Source organism: Salvelinus alpinus, unplaced genomic scaffold (assembly GCF_045679555.1).
Source record: "Salvelinus alpinus unplaced genomic scaffold, SLU_Salpinus.1 scaffold_40, whole genome shotgun sequence".
Classification (NCBI taxonomy): Eukaryota; Metazoa; Chordata; class Actinopteri; order Salmoniformes; family Salmonidae; genus Salvelinus; species Salvelinus alpinus.
The window spans coordinates 787,015-810,063 of NW_027255981.1; the positions used below are offsets into that span (position 1 = coordinate 787,015).

At 44.9% G+C, this 23,049-nt stretch overlaps 1 protein-coding gene across 2 annotated transcripts in view; it reads right to left on the minus strand.

Moving 5' to 3' along the window:
- Positions 1-19,785, minus strand: part of LOC139566973 (heterogeneous nuclear ribonucleoprotein L-like) — a 62,606-nt gene extending 42,821 nt beyond the window's left edge. Inside the window, exon 1 of one of the 2 annotated variants that reach the window (XM_071388364.1) lies at positions 18,895-19,785. In XM_071388364.1, coding sequence (XP_071244465.1) covers positions 18,895-19,107 — 213 coding nt within the window. In that variant the 5' untranslated portion in view covers positions 19,108-19,785. The remainder of the gene's footprint in view (positions 1-18,894) is intronic. The other variant, XM_071388365.1, reaches the window with a different exon arrangement.
- Positions 19,786-23,049: the final 3,264 nt, after the last annotated feature.

The window sequence follows — 23,049 nt, forward strand, 5'->3', positions numbered from 1 at the left end:
TCTTGGGCTTTATTTTGTCAAAAGCAATTACTTTTCTGGGGATGATATGAAAACAAGGCTCCTCTTCTACTGCAAGAAACCCCATTTGAATTGCTATATTTTGGTCATGAACAATTAACATTGTTTTATTGAGCAAACCTGGCAGGCGGGTAGTAGAGACTGCATAACCACATTTGAAACTGAATTTGAAGATGATATAGAGAGTCATATACAGATATAACAAAGACATAACATGAATTGGTTCCTAAACGTAGATACCATTACGTTGTAGTAGTTCTTATAGTCTGTCGTAGTTGTAGTAGTAATTGGTTGCAATATGGTTATGTGATGTCTCCTCAACCAGAAAACCAGTTTATAACCAGAAAATTACGCCATGAAGTCTCCATATGCCAAAAGTTTAACACACTTTCATCAAATAAAATTGAAAAAATGGTTCTGGATCATTCTCCAATCAAGCATGCGGTTTAGCGGACATATTAAACACCCCCGTAATATTCAATTATTCTGCTCGCCAGATGGGTTCAGAAGAGCCCCTTTTCTGTTAAAACAATCCTGGTTAAATAGTTTAAGCTAAAGTCAGACATGCCATTATGTAGCCTGATTGCACTTCAAGCTGAAAGCGCCAATAAATGTTAAGCATTTACTTGATTATTGATTGTCAGACTTTGATGATGTTGGTCCATTGTTTTGAGGCTGACAGAAACAGTAAAGACAGTGGCTTGGATTGGTCTAGCAGTTATTGTTGCTGCCGTCTTCAGAGCACATGTACAGGTTTACTTGATGTACAGGTTAATTTGATCACTCTGTTGTTGCAGATCATTTTCCTGCACTGCAGGAAATGCAAACTTGTTGTGTGTTAGAGATTGAAAAAGGCTTTTAAAGTTAGTAATTTATACTTTAAAACAAAAAATGTATCAAGCAAAATGCCCATGAATTATAGTCCACATGACAATTCACGTTTCCTGTTACTGCAGGAATATTTTCTTACATTTACATTTTTGTCATTTAGCAGACACAATAGTGAGTGCATTACATTCCTGCTGTGAGAAACTGGTCAAGTTAAGAAATGACATGCTGGTGTTGGCGTTTGAATTTAGTTTGCACCGCACCCACACTTTACTGTCTCTCTTCACTATCTCTGTCATGTAAAACAAAAACGAAAAAACAAAAAAATACATAAACACGTTTGGGAGTGATGATGATAGTGAAGGGAAGGGCTCGGCCAAACAATCTCACAGTGGGTTACATTACGGCATGTTGCCACTACTACCAAAGTCACACCTGGTTGAGGAATCTCGAGAAGGCACCAGCTGGTTCATCATTCGGACAGACCGGCAGGATTTAGCCGGGTGCCAATATACCCTCATATTGAACTATTTATTTATTTATCTCTTTCTACAATTACAATATGAATGCGGTACTTTCCCCAAACAGGAAATCAAAGAAGATAATGCAAATGTATAAATAAATCAGCAGCAATAACAAGATATGCACTGTAATCCCCTCATCTTCTCTGTTTGGTGTTCTTGCATTGTAAAATGCTAAGTCGTATTGGCACAATGCCAACAGCTACTATATATAAATAAAGCCTCCTCAAAATGTAAATTAGTTGTAAACGTATCTCTGCTTCGAGCACATCTTGCTTCGAGCATGCCCCATTCAAAAAAATGCAGGACTAAGAATAGATATAGCCCTGGGTTCACCACAGACTTGACTGCCTTTGACCAGCACAAAAACATCCTGTGGCGTTCTGCATTAACATTGAATATCCCCCGCGAAATGCAACTTTTCAGGCAAGTCAGGAACCAATATTCTCAGTCAGTTAGGAAAGCTAAGGCTAGCTTTTTCAAACAGAAATTTGCATCCTGTAGCACTAATTCCAAAAAGTTCCAGCTGCCCACTGCACTGTCACCACCGATAAATTCACCATTATTGAGAATTTCAATAAGCATTTTTCTACGGCTGGCCATGCTTTCCACGTGGCTACCCCTACCCCGGCCAACAACTCAGCACCACCTGCAGAAACTTGCCCAAGGCCCCCCTGCTTCTCCTTCACCCAAATCCAGACAGCTGAAGGTCTGAAAAAAGCTGCAAAATCTGGATCCCTACAAATCAGCTGGGCTAGACAATCTGGACCCTCTCTTTCTAAAATTATCCGCCGAAATTGTTGCAACCCCTATTACTAGTCTGTTCCAACCTCTCTTTCGTATCGTCTGAGATCTCCAAAGATTGGAAAGCTGCCGCGGTCATCCCCCTCTTCAAAGGGGGAGACACTCTAGACCCAAACTATTATAGACCTATATCCATCCTGCCCTGCCTTTCTAAAATCTTCAAAAGCCAAGTAAACAAACAGATCACCGACCATTCCACCGTACCTTCTCCACTATGCAATCTGGTTTCCGAGCTGGTCATGGGTGCACCTCAGCCACGCTCAAGGTCCTAAACTATATCATAACCGCCATCGATAAAAGACAGTACTGTGCAGCTGCCTTCATTGACCTGGCCAAGGCTTTCGACTTTGTCAATCAACACATTCTTATCGGCAGACTCAATAGCCTTGGTTTCTCAAATGACTGCCTCGCCTGGTTCACCAACTACTTCTCAGATAGAGTTCAGTGTGTCAAATTGGAGGGCCTGTTTTCCGGACCTCTGGCAGTCTCTATGTGGGTGCCACAGGGTTCAATTCCCAGGCCGCCTCTTTTCTCTGTATATATCAATGATGTTGCTCTTGCTGCAGGTGATTCTCTGATACACCTCTATGCAGACGACACCATTCTGTATACATCTGGCCCTTCTTTGGACACTGTGTTAACAAACCTCCAAACGAGCTTCGATACCATACAACACTCCTTCCGTGGCCTCCAACTGTTTTTAAATGCTAGTAAAACTAAATGCATGCTCTCCAACCGTTTGCTGCCCGCACCCTCCCGCCCGACTAGCATCACTACTCTGGACGGCTCTGACCTAGAATATGTGGACAATTACAAACACCTAGGTGTCTGGTTAGACTGTAAACTCTCCAATCCAAAATGAAATCTAGAATCGGCTTCCTATTTCGCAACAAAGCCTCCTTCACTCATGGTGCCAAACATAACCTCGTAAAACTGACTATCCTACCGATCCTCGACTTCGGCGATGACATTTACAAAATAGCCTCCAACACTCTACTCAGAAAACTGGATGTAGTCTATCACAGTGCCATCAGTTTTGTCACCAAAGCCCCATATACTACCCACCACTGCGACCTGTATGCTCTCGTTGGCTGGCCCTCACTACATATTCGTCGCCAAACCCACTGGCTCCAGGTCATCTGTAAGTATTTGCTAGGTAAAGCCCCGCCTTATCTCAGCTCACTGGTCACGATAGCAACACCCACCCGTAGCACACGCTCCAGCAGGTATATTTCACTGGTGAACCCCAAAGCCAACACTTCCTTTGGCCGCCTTTCCTTCCAGTTCTCTGCTCCCAATGACTGGAACGAATTGCAAAAATCACTGAAGCTGGAGTCTTATATCTCCCTCTCTAACTTTAAGCATCAGCTGTCAGAGCAGCTTACCGATCACTGTACCTGTACACAGCCAATCTGTAAATAGCACACCCAACTACCTCATCCCCATATTGTTATGTATCCTCTTGCTCTTTTGGACCCAAGTATCTCTACTTGCACATCATCATCTGCACATCTATCACTCCAGTGTTCATGCTAAATTGTAATTATTTCGCCTCTATGGCCTATTTATTGCCTTACCTCCCTACTCTTCTACATTTGCACACACTGTACATAGATTCTTCTATTGTGTTATTGACTGTCCGTTTGTTTATGTGTAACTCTGTGTTGTTGTTTTGTCGCACTGCTATGCTTTATCTTGGCCAGGTCGCAGTTGTAAATGAGAACTTGTTCTCAACTGGCCTACCTGGTTAAATAAAGGTGAAATAAAAAAATATAATCCTCAGACAATCTGTTTCAATAAGTGTGCCTATCTCTGCATGACATTTACCATGGTTAACAACACTAAAAACAATGTAAATGGGGCAGAGAAAACAACATTTTGTCTTCCACCTGATGTTAGCTTTGGAGAAGCATTAATAGGCTAGGGCACAGGCCTCATGTGCATATACTTCGAAAAAAATAAAAAAATAAAATAAACTGTCGGGATCAGCATTAATTCTAGCGCCGGATTACATAAGACATTGACTCGCAAAAGCCAAGGAATACTAAGGAACGCCTCTCCGCCAGCCTCTCTGATGTCAGAAAGGGTTGGGAGAAATCCCAGCCCGCATTGCGATGTGTCAGCTAAGTAGGGCATGTCAGCCTTCAGAACTCTCCTTTTCCAAGGGGGCGAACTGCTGCTTTCAAGCTCTCCCTCTGAAAACGATGTCGAGATCACAGAGTTGCGGAGATAAAGCACCTGCGTTTCAACTCCCCCACCTCCATCCCCTTCCCTCCTGCGCCCCACCCCCACTGGAGTCGCAACATTACACTTTAATGAAGACAGACAGGGCAACAGAGGTAATATGGAGCTGCGCTGCCCCAGTGCAATGACGAACAGCCAAAGTTCAACAGCACAGCCTTGAAGTCATGCTGGTACCCAGTGTATACAGCCAAGTTATCGTTACTCATCGTGTATTTATTATGACTTTTATTCATGTGTTAATACTTTTCTATTATTTCTCTATTTTATTTCTATCTTCATTGTTGGGAAGGGCCCGTAAGTAAGCATTTCACTGTTCGTTACACTTGTTGTTTACAAAGCATGTGGCAAATAACATTTGATTTGATTTGCGTTGAGAGAGTTGCCAGACCAGCCGCTGTATGGTTATAAAGGGGGTTTCAAGGAAGAGGGTGGCCACAGGCCAGACCACAATCAACACTACCTACAGTGCCTTCGGAAAGTATTCAGACCCCTTGACTTTGTCCACATTTTGTTACGTTACAGGATTTTCTAAAATTTATTAAATACATTTTTTTCCTCATCAACCTATAGATCAATACCCCATAATTACAAAGCGAAAACATTTTTATTTTTTTATTTTTGCAACTGTATAAAAAAACTAACAGAAATACCTTATTTACATAAATATTCAGACCCTTTGCTATGAGACTCGAGATTGAGCTCAGGTGCATTCTGTTTCCATTGATCATCCTTGACATGTTTCTACAACTTGATTGGAGTCCACCTGTGGTACATTCAATTGATTGGACGTGATTTGGAAAGGCACACACTTGTCTATGCAAGGTCCCACAGTTGACAGTGCATGTCAGAGCAAAAACTAAGCCATGAGGCTGAAGGAATTGTCGGTAGAGCTCCAAGACAGGATTGTGTTGATGTACAGATCTGGGGAAGGGAACCAAAAAAGGGTCTGCAGCATTGAAGGTCACCAAGAACACAGTGGCCTCCATCATTCTTATATGGAGTTTGGAACCACCAAGACTCTTCCTAGAGCTGGCCGACAGGCCAAACTGAGCAATAGGGGGAGAAGGGACTTGGTCAGGGAGGTGACCAATAACCCGTTGGTCACTCTGACAGAGCTCCAGAGTTCCTCTGTGGAGATGGGAGAATATCTGCAGCACTCCACCAATCAGGCCTTTATGGTAGAGTGGCCAGACGGAAGCAACTCCTCAGTAAAAGGCACATGACAGCCCACTTAGAGTTTCCCAAAAGCACCTAAAGGACTCTCAGACCATGAGAAACAAGATTCTCTGGTCTGATGAAACCAAAATGTTACTCTTTGGCCTGAATGCCAAGCGTCACATCTGGAGGAAACCTGGCACCATCCCTATGGTGAAGTATGGTTGTGTCAGCATCATGCTGTGGGGATGTTTTTCAGCGGCAGGGACTGGGAGACAAGTCAGGGTCAAGGGAAAGATGAACGGCGCAAATTACAGGGAGATCCTTGATGAAAACCTGCTCCAGAGCGCTCAGGGCTTCAGATTGGGGCGAAGGTTCACCTTCCAACAGGACAACAACCCTAAGCACACAGCCAAGACAATGCAGAATGTCTGTGAGTGGCCCTGCCAGAGCCCGGACTTGAACCCGATCAAACATCTCTGGAGAGACCTGAAAATAGTTATGCAGCGACGCTCCCCATCCAACCTGACACAGCTTGAGAAGATCTGCAGAGAAGAATGGGAGGACCTCGCCAAATACAAGTGTGCCCGAGCTTGTAGCGTCATACCTCAAAAGACTCGAGGCTGCCAAAAGCGCTTCAACAAAGTACTGAGTAAAGGGTCTAAATACTTATGTAAATGTCATATTTAATTTTTATTTATTTATACATTTGCAAAAATGTAGTCATTATGGGGAATTGTGTGTAGATTGATGAGGATTTAAAAAAAAAATGTTTTATCCATTTTAAAATAAGACTGTAACGTAACAAAATGTGGAAAAAGTCAAGGGGTCTGAATACTTTCCAAATGCACTGTATATCATAGCAGCCCTTACTAATGTTACCATTGAATTGCTGTAGAACAATTTTTGGGGTACCATTATTACCTCAATAGATTTTCCATGTTGCTTTGTTAGGACTGGCACCATTGAAAATGGCCACTGGCCACAACCACTGTATGTATATATAATGAATACAAGTCAGGAAACAACATTTCCTATAAGTGAAATGCACTGCAATTTTACATCTAGGCATTGCTTTGTAGGTGTGTAGGCTAGGAAACGTTGAATAATAGTTCAAAGAAAAGAAGCTCTCTCTCACTGCTCTTGCAGAGTATCACTTATTTGTTGAATGCCGACATTTCAAGCTTCACAACCATCAACAGAGATCCTAACCAGTATTTCCTAGAACATCATCATGTCAGTCTTGGAAGGGTGAACTGACTCTGACCCACCCTATTCCCCGTGTCTCACAGCAGTGGTTTGATCAAGCTCTAGCTTTGATGGAACTTGGGGCATACTCTGGCTATGACGCTGTAACTACTGCTGTACTGTGTTCATGGGAGGGAGATGGAGAGAGAGATAGAGAAAGGGAGGGAGTGAAAGGGAGATGGAGAACGAGAGAAAGGGAGAGGCCTAAGACAGACGGGGAGGCCTCTGCAAAAGAGAGGGCTAGTTGGACAGAGAGAAACACAGCCTTATCCTGGTAATGAGGAGAGTCGGTCAACAAAGCCACCCGCAAACATCCTATCCCTCTCTCCCTCTACTACAGTCGTCTGTTAATGTTTGCCTTTTCAATTGTTTGCACAGTGATTTCCAATGGGAATACGCTTCACAGCACAAGCCTCGCAGTTCTTGTTACACTCTTCAATTGGAATTCAATTCGTGTTTTAGGTACCATAGCTTTAGGCGACCTCAACATTACAGACATCTTCACCAACTAGGTTTCAAAATGTGTATTTGTGGCATTACAGCTGTAGCCTGGTTCCAGATCTCTTTGTGCTGTCATGCCGTAGCACTAGAAGCACGGCCGTAGCACTAGAAGCACGGCCGTAGTACTAGAAGCACGGCCTTAGCACCAGAAGCACGGCCGTAGCACTAGAAGCACGGCCGTAGTACTAGAAGCACGGCCTTAGCACCAGAAGCACGGCCGTAGCACCAGAAGCACGGCCGTAGCACTAGAAGCACGGCCGTAGCACTAGAAGCACGGCCGTAGCACTAGAAGCACGGCCGTAGTACTAGAAGCACGGCCGTAGCACTAGAAGCACGGCCGTAGCACTAGAAGCACGGCCGTAGCACTAGAAGCACGGCCGTAGCACTAGAAGCACGGCCGTAGCACTAGAAGCACGGCCGTAGCACCAGAAGCACGGCCGTAGCACCAGAAGCACGGCCGTAGCACCAGAAGCACGGCCGTAGCACCAGAAGCACGGCCGTAGCACCAGAAGCACGGCCGTAGCACCAGAAGCACGGCCGTAGCACCAGAAGCACGGCCGTAGCACCAGAAGCACGGCCGTAGTACCAGAAGCACGGCCGTAGCACCAGAAGCACGGCCGTAGCACCAGAAGCACGGCCGTAGCACTAGAAGCACGGCCGTAGCACTAGAAGCACGGCCTTAGCACCAGAAGCACGGCCGTAGCACCAGAAGCACGGCCGTAGCACCAGAAGCACGGCCGTAGCACCAGAAGCACGGCCGTAGCACCAGAAGCACGGCCGTAGCACTAGAAGCACGGCCGTAGCACTAGAAGCACGGCCGTAGCACTAGAAGCACGGCCGTAGTACTAGAAGCACGGCCGTAGTACTAGAAGCACGGCCGTAGCACTAGAAGCACGGCCGTAGCACTAGAAGCACGGCCTTAGCACTAGAAGCACGGCCATAGCACTAGAAGCACAAAATGTTGACTACATATGAATTTAAAATGTAAATGACTATTTTTAAAGTCATCCTCCCCCCCACCTTACTCGACTTTACCTAAATAAGTCTATTTAACACAGGTATGTTCTTAGAAATCGCTAACAGAATTTGTGTCATAATTTTAAGAGGACATGTCATTTTTTCCACCCGGAGCATCAACTCCTCTTAGAGTCACACGAAGGTAAGATGTTTCGATTTCTATATAGCATCAGAAAGAGCAGATTCCAAAGTTTCCGAAACACTAGCCTTCGAAAATAACTCTCAGAATGTAAGAGATTAGCTCGATTTCAAAATATCACTTTTTCCCCAAGAATAACCACTGTTCCATGCACTACACATATGAGCATGTGGTAGCAGATAGCTAATGAAAATGCTATTGTGTTCCTTGAAATGTATATCTTTTTTATTCTAATGTTACCCAATACCTTCATAAACACAACCAAATAGCATATATGAAATGTATCTATTACACTGTTCGAATGTTGCAGTCAAAATGAACGCTCATTGGCTGAGAGTGGGGTCCCTCGAGGCCCTGCTTTTCTAGTGATAGGAGTTGGCTACAGAGCACAAACAGTTCTGGGATTAGACTGCTATACCTCTTTTTCCCCTACTGATTTGGGAGCAATATAAAATCAGATCAAATAGAAAACTGTCCAATATTGACAGTGTCCACAGAAAGGCATTCACAGCGGGCGTAGCTGCCTCACTGCCTCACTGCTTGACACTTATGGGGCCAGCTAAGCTCCTGGAGGAAAAAGGAAAGAGAGGATAGATCGAGAGACTGAAAGAGAATGGGGACAGGTGGAGAATCTTGTTACAGGCCTTGGCTGAGTTTAATTTATAAGCTCCTAAGTGACTCCTGATAACATCAGCGCAGTGGGAATCTGCTTAAGAGCCTGTCAGCAGGGTAGAAGAAGAAGAAGAAGAAGAAGATGATGATGAAGAAGATGAAGGGGAGGAGATAGAACTGACGATAACGAAACGTACGTCTCGGATTCACTTCAAACACCACCCTGGGAGCATTAAGCCTTTCCACTACAGCTCAATGAATTTAGGAGAGACAGAGAGAGAAGGACAGACAGAGAGAGAGACAGAGAGAGAGAGAGAAAGAGAGGTAAAGAGAGAGAGAGAGGTAAAGAGAGAGAGAGAGAGAGACAGAGAGAGAGGTAAAGAGAGAGAGATAGAGAGGTAAAGAGAGAGAGATAGAGGTAAAAAGAGAGAGAGATAGAGGTAAAAAGAGAGAGAGAGAGAGAGAGGTAAAGAGAGAGACAGAGAGAGGGGTAAAGAGAGAGAGAAAGAGAGGTAAAGAGAGAGAGATAGAGGTAAAAAGAGAGAGAGAGAGAGAGAGAGAGAGAGAGAGAGGTAAAGAGAGAGAGAGAGAGATCCACAACCACTTTAAAATAAACCATCTCGCCATCTTCAGCATCTGTCGTAGGTAGTAGCATTTCTTCAGAGGTCAACAGATGCTCGCTTTGTAACTACCTTGTGGGGGAATGTGGAAAGCAAGCTGAGAGAACAGAACAACACCCAGACGTGTTCTTCGACCTTGACAGTGTTGATTGCTGGTTTGTCAAACATGAAACCCCTTGGAGTCTCCTTTATCTCATCTCAAATGTCGTTTTTTTGTTGTTGTTTCTGACGATTGCCTGTCCTTGATACTCATCTTTATGACAGGATAAAAACACACGATTTGAGATTATATATTGACCGTGTAAGGGCTGGTGCTTTCCTCATCCTCGGATGAGGTGAGGAGAGAAGGATCTTCTGACCAAAATGCGGGTTCAGGGAAATATGCCATCTTTATTTATAAAACGAAAACTGATGACACGAAAACAAACACTTTCAAAGCTTACAAAATAACAAAACGACGTAGAACGCAACCTGAACATAAACTCACATCACAAACGTAAACTCACGGACAGGAACGTTACATCGAAACACACGAACAGCCAAACAGTCCCGTAAGTCAAAACACATCGACAACGACGAAAGACATCACAGGAGACAATCACCCACAAACAAACAGTGAGAACGCCCTACCTAAATATGACTCTTAATTAGAGGAAAATGCAAACCACCTGCCTCTAATCAAGAGCCATACCAGGTAACCCAAAACCAACATAGAAACAGATAACATAGACTGCCCACCCAAAACACATGCCCTGACCATAAACACATAAAAAACAACATAAAACAGGTCAGGACTGTTACAGTACCCCCCCCTCAAGATGCGCACGCCGGGCGCACAAGCACAAAGTCCAGGGGAGGGTCCGGGTGGGCAGTTGACCACGGTGGTGGTTCCGGCTCAGGACGCTGTCCCCATACCACCATAGTCACTCCCCTCTTCTGTCTACCCCTTCTACTGACCACCCTAACACTACCATCCCCTAAATAAACAGCTAGCACCGGGACAAGGGGCAGCACCGGGACAAGGGGTAGCACCGGGACAAGGGGCAGCACCAGAACAAGGGGCAGCACCAGGATAAGGACCAGCACCGGAATAAGGGGCAGCACCGGGACAAGGGGCAGCACCGGGACAAGGGGCAGCACCGGGACAAGGGGCAGCACCGGGACAAGGGGCAGCACCGGGACAAGGGGCAGCACCGGGACAAGGGGCAACACCGGGACAAGGGGCAGATCCCGGCTGAAGGACTCTGGCAGGTCCTGTTTGGACGGCTCTGGCAGGTCCATGCAGGCTGACGGCTCTCGACGCTCATGGCAGACTGACGGCTCTCGACGCTCATGGCAGGCTGACGGCTCTCGACGCTCATGGCAGGCTGACGGCTCTCGACGCTCATGGCAGGCTGACGGCTCTCGACGCTCATGGCAGGCTGACGGCTCTCGACGCTCATGGCAGGCTGACGGCTCTCGACGCTCATGGCGCTCTGACGGCTCTGGCTGCTCATGGCTCTCTAACGGCTCTGGCTGCTCATGGCTCACTGACGGCTCTGGCTGCTCATGGCTCACTGACGGCTCTGGCTGCTCATGGCTCTCTGACGGCTCTGGCTGCTCATGGCTCTCTGACGGCTCTGGCTGCTCATGGCTCTCTGACGGCTCTGGCTGCTCATGGCTCTCTGGCGGCTCTGGCAGATCCTGTCTGGTTGGCGGCTCTGGCAGATCCTGTCTGGCGGGCGGCTCTAGCGGCTCCTGTCTGGCTGGCGGCTCTTGCAGATCCTGTCTGGCGGGCGGCTCTAGCGGCTCCTGTCTGGCTGGCGGCTCTGGCAGATCCTGTCTGGTTGGCGGCTCTGGCAGATCCTGTCTGGTTGGCGGCTCTGGCAGATCCAGTCTGGCGGGCGGCTCTGGCAGATCCAGTCTGGCGGGCGGCTCTAGCGGCTCCTGTCTGGCTGACGGCTCTAGCGGCTCCTGTCTGGCGGATGGCTCTGTAGGCTCATGGCAGACGGGCGGCTTTGCAGGCTCATGGCAGACGGGCGGCTTTGCAGGCTCCTGGCAGACGGATGGCTCAGATGGCGCTGGGGAGACGGATGGCTCAGATGGCGCTGGGGAGACGGATGGCTCAGATGGCGCTGGGGAGACGGATGGCTCAGATGGCGCTGGGGAGACGGATGGCTCAGATGGCGCTGGGGAGACGGATGGCTCAGATGGCGCTGGGGAGACGGATGGCTCAGATGGCGCTGGGGAGACGGATGGCTCTGGCCGGATACGGCGCACTGTAGACCTGGTGCGTGGTGCCGGAACTGGAGGCACCGGGCTAATGATAAGCACCTTCCTACTAGTGCGTGGAGCAGGGACAGGGCACACTGAACTCTCAAAGCGTACTCTATACCTGGTGCGTGGTACCGGCACTGGTGGCACCTGGCTGAGGGCACGCACCTCAGGACTAGTACGGGGAGAAGTGACAGTGTGTACAGGACTTAGGAGACGCACAGGTGGCTTAGTGCGTGGGGCCGGAACTGGAGGCACTGAACTGGATACACGCACTATAGGGAGAGTGCGTGGAGGAGGAACAGGGCTCTGGAAATGCACTGGTAGCCTAGTGCGTAATGTAGGCACTGTAGGTACTAGGCTGGGGCGGGGAGGTGGCGCCGGAAATACCGGACCTTGCAGGCGTACTGGCTCTCTTGAGCATTGAGCCTGCCCAACCTTACCTGGTTGAATGCTCCCGGTCGCCCGCCCAGTACGAGGAGGTGGAATAACCCGCACCGGGCTGTGTAGGCGAACCGGGGAAACCATGCGTAAGGCAGGTGCCATGTATGCCGGCCCGAGGAGACGCACTGGAGACCAGACGCGTTGAGCCGGCCTCATGACACCTGGCTCAATGCCCAATCTAGCCCTACCAGTGCGGGGAGGTGGAATAACCCGCACTGGGCTATGCACACGTACAGGAGACACCGTGCGCTCTACTGCGTAACACGGTGTCTGCCCGTACTCCCGCTCTCCACGGTTAGCCTGGGAAGTGGGCGCAGGTCTCCTACCTGCCCTTGGCCCACTACCCTTTAGCCCCCCCCCAAGAAATTTTTGGGAGTTACTCACGGGCTTTTCGGGCTTCCGTGCAAGACGTGTCCCCTCATAATTCCGGTTTCGAGCTTGATTCTCCGGCTTCCATCCACGTCTCCTAGCTGCCTCCTTAAACCACCGCTCCTGGGCTGTGGCTGCCTCACTCTTCTCACGAGAGCAGCGATATTCTCCAGTTTGCGCCCAGGGTCCTCTACCAGACAGGATCTCCTCCCAAGTCCAAAAGTCCTTGTTGCTCCGTCGAGCATTCCCATACCGCTTGGTCACATTTTGTTGGTGGGTGATTCTGTAAGGGCTGGTGCTTTCCTCATCCTCGGATGAGGTGAGGAGAGAAGGATCTTCTGACCAAAATGCGGGTTCAGGGAAATATGCCATCTTTATTTATAAAACGAAAACTGATGACACGAAAACAAACACTTTCAAAGCTTACAAAATAACAAAACGACGTAGAACGCAACCTGAACATAAACTCACATCACAAACGTAAACTCACGGACAGGAACGTTACATCGAAACACACGAACAGCCAAACAGTCCCGTAAGTCAAAACACATCGACAACGACGAAAGACATCACAGGAGACAATCACCCACAAACAAACAGTGAGAACGCCCTACCTAAATATGACTCTTAATTAGAGGAAAATGCAAACCACCTGCCTCTAATCAAGAGCCATACCAGGTAACCCAAAACCAACATAGAAACAGATAACATAGACTGCCCACCCAAAACACATGCCCTGACCATAAACACATAAAAAACAACATAAAACAGGTCAGGACTGTTACAGACCGAAGACAACACTGGATCACTTTCAATGCAAACCAGCATACTTTATACAGGTACAGGCCAAGACAACGACTGGTTGGTATACTTCAGTCTGCCTCAGAATGACAGGATGTCAGAAGGAAGCAGAGACACAGGGTTCAGGCCATCTCTGAGAAATGGGCAATTCTACGGTAACAGAATGACGCAGAATGAGACTCTGACTTTTCCACTTTAAAAGTATGCCTAGCAAAAACCATTGACTGCAAAGTTAAACCAACCATACAACTTTAGGACTTTCCACAGAAAATGTGATAAAAACACGTTTACTTGAAAAACAGAGTGCAGAGTAACAGAATGCGGTTAACATTTTCCTCGGTTTATTATGTGACCACATTTCCCCCCCAATTTAAAAAAGAATAATGTATCTAATCCGAATTTATATTCAAAGATGTCTGCAGAAAGAATGGGGTGTCAGCTATGATAATGCACCTCGAGTTTGAAAAAATCTATTTCGGTTATTGACCTTCAGTAAGTGAAATGGATTAACACCCAGTAACAAAATGATGGTAGCAGAGTGACATTATGGGTCCCTCCCTGATTTGTACTATACAAGAGATGCATGGTGATGTATCCTGAATAGGTACACAAAGGTAGAACAATCCTCCTTTGCATGTTTGGGTATTATTCTACACACTAACTATTACTATAATGAGCTCAGCCCCCAAATAATACCAAATTTGGTTGGTCCGAACCGAACCAAACCAGTGCCAATCATAGACGTCTATGTTTCACAAGTTTGGACATCACAGTAGAGCACAGTAGAGCACAGTAGAACACAGTAGAGCACAGTAGAACACAGTAGAGCACAGTAGAACACAGTAGAGCACAGTAGAACACAGTAGAGCACAGTAGAGTACAGTACAATAGAGTTCAGTACAGTACAGTATAGTATAGTACAATGCAGTAAATTATACTGTACTTTACTCTAGTGTGCTCTACTGTACTGTACTAAACCCTTCTCTTGATACTTGATTGTACTGACCAATACTATACTATACTGTACTGACCAATACTATACTATACTGTACTTGTTTTAAATGGAGCCAATTTGTTTTCTGCACTTTTATTTCCATGACTGATCAAAACTTGTTTTCTCACGGCTCTCGCTTGTCCCTCCGCAGCAGACATATGGTGAGCAAATATGTTTGGAACATCGAATCGCAATAAAATCACAGTATGGAATGGCAATACATATATAATTGTGAAAATCGCAATACATGTCGCATTGGCACCTAAGTATCATGATAATATCGTATCGTGAGGTCCCTGGTAATTCTCAGCCCTAGGTGTCAATAAGAGCTGGAAGGGGGGACCTTAACTGGAGAGAGTGTAGAGAGACAGAGAGAGAGAGGGAGGAGTTGTCCAGATTTTTTTCACACTCCTGGTTTGACCATGAGACAGAAGGAGAAAGAAAACCGTTATGAACTGAACATGACAGTGGAAGGGAGGACAGTAGCAGGTGACCCAACTGTGATTTGTGACTACTATGAATTTCCATTGTAGCCAATTCAGTTGCAGTCATTCTGTTACTGATTTGGTGACAGAATAACGCGCTTCAATCACTTAATAAATCATCAACCAAATTGTTATTTGTAAAAACACTATAACTAATTAGTAGGTCTACCTTTACTTGTTACTTCTGTGAACATTTCATTATCCTCCCATTATGAGGGAGAGAAATAAGAAACGATCTTATAGATATGTGGGGTTTTGGTGACAGAATGACAAGACACTAGACTATATTTCTTAAACTTACTGGAGGCAAACCATTTTGGCAAAACTAAATATAAATGATATTAGTTGGCAGGGGTCTTTACTTCAACATTATTGTATTTTTATGTATTTCTAATAGATTTTAAGACTGTTTCTGCTAGATGTTTTCTAAGACCCCTTTTCCATCTTGTTCGACCAGAAATCAAAGCTTTTGCTTATTCCTAATGTAGAGACATTTATATATGCCTTAGCTTTCATTTGACACCCAATTTGATGTGCTCCTATGAACTTCTCATGTTCGTGCTCATGGGTCTTTTACATGGAAATCCCCAAATCTAGTTTACGAAGTAGATCAGACAGCGGTAACCTAGCCTGCTCCTAGATGCGTTTACGCGATCTAGAATCAAATAGAATCACATTTAGCAGAAATATATAAATACAATGAAGGCAGTCAAACTCATTTACAGTGAAATAATTACACGCGTACAGGGGAAAATATACGTTTGTAGCGTTCGATTTCATGTCCATAGTTAGTATGGATATTGGAATATGGTCCCAGTCATAGTTCACCCAGAGCTGTGCCACCCAGATCCACACTGAAGCTAATTTCTTAACCAAACTGCCGCAGTCCTATCTCCGAAAGCAGGTTCCATGCAGCCCAAAAGCTGAGGCTTTCGTCACACTGGTATGAGCAGCCATTTGTAACATGCTATATTTTGTGGAAATTATTAAGTCCGTGCCACAAAATGCAAAAATTGCTTTGTTTTGTGCCCACAAATGCCAAACGGTTATACACTGAAACCCCGTTAGGGACTGTGTCTTCCTCCCAAATGGGACCCTATTCCCTATATAGTTCACTACTTTTGACCAGGGCCCATATGGCGCTGGTCAAAAGTAATACACTATAAAGGGAATATATTTTGCCATTTGGGACTCATACCATGACTCAGAGATTCATCCCGGCATCTGAACAAAGCTCTGCCGCGCGCCCAGATGTTTATCAGCCAGGGCCCTTGGCTTTATGAGATAGTGCCTAGCGTCGCGCCAGTAGTGGCATTACTACCATCCAAAAGACCACAATGTAATTCCCTCTTTGCATATGCCAATGGGATATGATTAAGAATGCAAACTGCACCTCAAACTATCTCTCCCTATCAAACACACCAACGAGGCTCATTGCTAGGCACGTAATAAAAATGTTTAATGTTCTTTTGGGCCACGATAAGGCCTACCGCCGCCCACCTAAGCTCTTTTGATGTGCTTGTCAGGGCTGGGCATCGCTGTCACAAAGGGGACACTGTCTGGCTCCATTCCAAATGGCACCCTATTCCTTATATAATGCACTACTTTTGACCAGGGCCCTGATATGCAGCCTCTGTCATTGCCCAATCTGAGGAGATATACTGAGGAGATATACTGAGGAGATATACTGAGGAGATATACTGTGGAGATTTACTGAGGAGATATACTGAGGAGATATACTGAGGAGATATACTGTGGAGATTTACTGAGGAGATATACTGAGGAGATATACTGAGGACATATACTGAGGAGATATACTGAGGAGATATACTGAGGAGATATACTGAGGAGAATTTGTTCCAAAGCTAAGTAGCAGATTGATATACCAATAAAAGTGTAGCGAATTAAACCATATCGGAAGTCTCCACTTCCACCTTCCTTGTGTCAATAAAAAATGATAGACAATCAGTTACATGGGGGGTGCTGGTGATAATCCGTTAACAGGCAGGCTATTAAAAGAGGAGCGGCGGTAACCGTTAACAACATGCTACTGTTGAACACATGAGAGGGTGTGATGTCATGTGTTATGCCATGGTGGGAAAGTGTTCCCCCTTAATTGGACTCTTATTGATAATCCTTTGATGGACAATCTATCCAAAGGAGAGTGGAGACAAACATGTCGCCATGCTACTGTTGAACACAGGCGAGGTGTGTGATGCATCAAAGTATGCCAAAGAGGAAGATTGTTCCCTCTTGATTTGACTCTTTCTTAAATTACCAATTTGAGGCGTCAAGGCAAAGTACATAAAAAAATCTATTTTATTTTATTAACCCTTATTTTACTAGGTAGGTTGACTAAGAACACATGATCGTATCACAGCAACAGCTCAGGGAAGGGATATCCAATATCCAAGATTGAGAATATTTTCGGCCAGTTTTATAGACACAGATTAGGTCTAGTCTTGGACTAAAAAGCCCTTTCAATTGAAAATCTCCATTGAGAATGCTTTTTATTCCAGGACTAGGCCAAAAATGTTTCGAATTCATGTTTAATTTAATGGCAACAATTTATTTAGACTGTGGGTCTTTAAGAAATGCCAGGAGTGACACGAAGGTACTGGTCCACAGTTTGCACAAGAGTGTGTGTTTTCGGTTGATTGGACGAGTGACAGCACTGTCTGTGACTTCACAGGGAGCAGCGGAGGTCTAATACGGACAGATAAGCAGTGCTCAAGACGTAGGATCTTAATTTGAGCCAGTTTGCTACAGCAGGAAAATAATCCTGCAGCAACAGGAATTTTGTATTATTTTATGGATTTTAATGAAATTGTAATGAAATCACTCTGTATTCAAATGGTTATATTTCTCTTACAGCTCTCTCTGGAGATGGACCTGATGCCGCATGTGTGATTTGGAATCCTGAGCAAACCCTCCTGTATTTCTCATAAAGGATCCTAGACCACAAATCTACATATAGAATACCATGGGTTTTGAAGTCTATTTCAGCATGTGGATAAACATATGTGTTCATACTTTTGTAGATAACCATGTAAATACTTATTTATGAGGATAATATTATGTTGTGACTGTGAATGTGAATGTGGGTACATCAGAGCATCTCTGTCATCCTCTTTGGTGAAACAATGTTAGCCTTGGGTGAGAAATGGGATATGGTTCTTCACAGGGACATTCATCCAAATAATACATATCTTAAGCCCCAGTTCATAGCGTTTGTCTAAATGTAGTTAAGCAAAGACACCCACGGATACATTGCTTCCGGGGACAGTCTCTAAATCGATGAACGCTGATAACCTGCGTATTATTTGTCTCATTATTATTGAGACAAAATAGATTTCAAGCCGCCAGACTGTCGGGAACACGAAAGTAAAATCAAATTACGGGGTAACGAAGTTAAATACCGAGCTTCGTTCGGTTGAGAACTCCCAAGTCCTGTGTTTCGATAGACATGAGCTACTGCACACAGCTCCACACGCGTTCTATAGTCTATGTTTTAATCTTTCATTTTTATTTTGTATGCTTTCTAAAGAAAATTCCGTGACTCTAGCGCAATATATTTGACACAAACCTAAATTGTCATTATTGGAAATCAGTCCTTAAATAATCAAGTAGCCTTAAGATTCTCAGAACCGCGGCTGGATCCAAGGCCCATCTGCCAATCCTAGTCCAAAAAGTTTATTGAAGACTGTCACTTGCCCAATAAATGTATGAGAGATAGGAAACAACACGGACTTTTTTATTTTAATATGGTCACTTTCTTTTTCCAAACCAAGCATCCATCTAAGGAACATAAGACAACGAGCAATGCTATGTCTACACCCACCTTTCTTCCAGACCCATATTTTTTTGTTGACCACCGGGCCCGGTTTTCCCCGGGGGTCCCCGTAGCATCCTCCTCGTCTCCTAGCAGCCCCGCGGAAGCTGTATCTGAATCCTCCCCCTCCTCCAAATCCTCTCCCTCCTCCACATCCATCGTCTTGAGACGCTTAGGTGCTCTCTCGTATTCCCCTTCCTCGTATTCCTCAATGAGAGACATTGTTGATGAATACAATTATCTGTTGGTGTTAGATGAATTCACCACCTGAGAAATAAATCACAAAAAGCAGTCCAGAAAGTTGCATGCATGTGGCTCTACGATACAACGTCGACCAAGCGATCTAGAATTCTGACAGCTGTGCGCATTGACCGCAATGTCACCCTCCAATACGCCCCTTCTTGTGCGTGCATCTTCACTCTTTTGTTCACATTGTAGATTTCTTTCCATTGGACAACCTTCGCTTCTCTTCTGAATACAGTCGTTGATTGGCTATGGGGGTTATGCGTAAAAAGCGAAGATATGATAGAAGCTTCTGTATTGCGAGCCACGGTATGTACTCTACGTGCATACCATCAAAGAGCGGGCCACTAGGCCTAATTAAAAGGAAATCAATGAAGCAAATGTATCCCATGACACTTTACATTTTAGTCATTTAGTAGATGCTCTGACTTACAGCAGCAATTATAGTTAAGTGACCGACCTACACAGTCAGCTCATGGGACTTCGGACCAGCGACCTTTCAGTTACTGGCCCAATGCTCTTAACAGCTAGACTACCTGCCGCCCTACTTTCACATGCAAATAGCACTTAATTTCTATAAGCAATCCATAGGCTATTAATCAAGGACTATTCTGTTATTACTATGTAATAGTAAGGTACTATTAGACTTCGAACTAGACAATGAAGAAAACCATCTAGTTTTTTCAACTAATTATTATTAAGTAACTGGTTCCACAGCCTTTTTGTTGGTTTACTCAACTTTTCAGTCCAAGTGTTAGGCCTACCTGAACACAAAAAATTATTTGGTGCACATTTATCTGCCCTAAAAATGTATTTGGGCATCTTACCTAAAAAAGGCTGTGGAACCAGCAGGGCCGGCTTAATGCAGGGGCTTACTGGGGCCGAAGCCCCTGGGCCCAGGCCCGTGGGGGGCCCAAGAGGAAACCAGTTTGAATTTAAATAAATATATACAGTACCAGTCAAAAGTATGGACACACCTACTCATTCCAGGGGGTTTCTTTATTTTTACTATTTTTCTACATTGTAGAATTATAGTGAAGACATGAAACATATGAAATAACACATATGGAATCATGTAGTAACCAAAAAAGTGTAACACAAATCAAAATGTATTTTATATTTGAGATCCTTCAAAGTAGCCACCCTTTGCCTTGATGACAGCCTTGCACACTCTTGGCATTCTCTCAATCAGCTCATGAGGTAGTCACCAGGAATGCATTTCATTTTACAGGTGTGCCTTGTTAAAAGTTAATTCGTGGAATTTCTTTCCTTCTTAATGCGTTTGAACCAATCAGTTGTGTTATGACAAGGTAGGGTTTGGTATACAGAAGATAGCCCTATTTGGTAAAATGCCAAGTCCATATTATGGCAGGAACAGCTCAAATAAGCAACGAGAAACAACAGTCCATCATAAGACATGAAGTTTCAAATTTCAAGAACTTTGAAAGTTTCTTCAAGTGCAGTCACAAAAACCATCAAGAGCTGTGATGAAACTGGCTCTCATGAGGACCGCCACAGGAAAGGAAGACCCAGAGTTACCTCTGCTGCAGAGGATACGTTCATTAGAGTTACCAGCCTCAGAAATCAACAATTAACTGCAACTCAGATTGCAGCCCAAATAAATGCTTCACAGAGTTCAAGTAACAGACATATCTCAACATCAACTGTTCAGAGGACATTGCGTGAATCAGGCCTTCATGGTCGAATTGCTGCAAAGAAACCACTACTAAAGGACACCAATGATAAGAAGAGACTTGCTTGTGCCAAGAAACATGAGCAATGGACATTAGACATCTGTCCTTTGGTCTGATGCGTACAAATTTGATATTTGTCTTTGTGAGACGCAGAGTAGGTGAACGAATGTGTGGTTCCCACCGTGAAGCATGGAGGAGGAGGTGTGATGATGTGGGGGTGCTTTGCTGGTGACACTGTCAGTGATTTATTAAGAATTCAAAGCACATTTAACCAGCATGGCTACCACAACATTCTGCAGCAATACGCCATCCCATCTGGTTTGCCCTTAGTGGGATTATCATTTCTTTTCCAACAGGACAATGACCCAAAACACACCTCCAGGCTGTGTAAGGGCTATTTGACCAAGAAGGAGAGTTTGACCAAGAAGATGGAGTGCTGCGTCAGATGACCTGGTCTCCACAATCACCCGACCTCAACCCAATTGAGATGGTTCGGGATGAGTTGGACCACAGGGTGAAGGAAAAGCAGCCAACAAGTGTTCAGCAAAGTGAGAACTCCCTGAAGACTGTTGGGAAAGTATTCCAGGTGGCTACCTGGCCAAGAGTAGCAAAGAGTGTGCAAAGCTGAGTGTGCAAAGCTGCCATCAAGTCAAAGGGTGGCAACTTGGAAGAATCTAAAGTCTAAAATATGTTTTGATTTGTTTAACACTTTCTAAGTTACTACATGATTCCATATGTGTTATTTCATAGTTTTCATGTCTTCACTATAATTCTACAATGTAGAAAAAAGTAAAAATAAAGAAAAACCCTTGAATGAGTAGGTGTCTCCAAACTTTTGACTGGTACTGTATGTATATATATATGTAATGGAAATATATACGGTGTCTATTAGATATACAGTATATTATTTATATTTTTTCACTGCAACCGCCAACCACAGGAAGACTTAGGAGCCCGCTCTCAATGAGTGTAGACAGCCTGCAGCCTGCTGCCACTCTGCTAATCATCAGATTGGGGAGGAGAATAGGTAAGGGGCCACATGGGTAACTGGTGGACCCTGCCTTGATTGGGTAATTGATGAATAATTTAAAAAACTGAATAAATAAATGTGACTTTATCGAATTGCTTCTTGGTGCACGGATTTGATTACAGAAAATGATGGTGTGACGGGAAGGGGATTTCTTAACCTGGCCCTGGTAGGGAACCTGTTACACACACAGTGCTTTTAACATACAATGTAAACTTACATATTTGACACACATGATTACATTGTGCATGTTCATTTACACAATCATTTTTTTTTTTTTTTTTTTTTTTTTAAATTTTTAAATTTTTATCCCCTTTTCTCCCCAATTTTCGTGGTATCCAATCGCTAGTAATTACTATCTTGTCTCATCGCTACAACTCCCGTACGGGCTCGGGAGAGACGAAGGTCGAAAGTCATGCGTCCTCCGAAGCACAACCCAACCAAGCCGCACTGCTTCTTAACACAGCGCGCCTCCAACCCGGAAGCCAGCCGCACCAATGTGTCGGAGGAAACACCGTGCACCCGCCCCCCTCGGTTAGCGCGCACTGCGCCCGGCCCGCCACAGGAGTCGCTGGAGCGCGATGAGACAAGGATATCCCTACCGGCCAAACCCTCCCTAACCCGGACGACGCTAAGCCAATTGTGCGTCGCCCCACGGACCTCCCGGTCGCGGCCGGCTGCGACAGAGCCTGGGCGCGAACCCAGACTCTGGTGGCGCAGCATAGCACTGCAATGCAGTGCTCTAGACCACTGCGCCACCCGGGAGGCTACAATCATTTTTATTTAACATTTCCTCAACAGGGATTTGAACTAACAACCTCTTGGTTCATGACATTCCGATCTTCCTGCTAGGCCACCATGTCTCTGTCAATTTTCACTAAATCTGACTATTCTCTCATTATTGATTTGATTTACTGTTGATTTACTGCAATGTTAGGTTTTTCTGTATAGTCTAATGTTGGTGGGACATATTGCTCTGTTTTAATGTTACTCCTTAATCACTATGATAAATAAAATGTATTTTCTTGAGTGTACTTTTAACAGAGCTGAGATGTACTTTGAAGTGCAAAGTGTAGCAATACAGGTGAAATCAGTAATTGACACAGTTACAAAGCAGGAAGATTGGAATGCCGTAAACCATGATGTGGTGATTTCAAATCCAATGTTGAATATGAATTACTGTCTAAATGAACATGCACA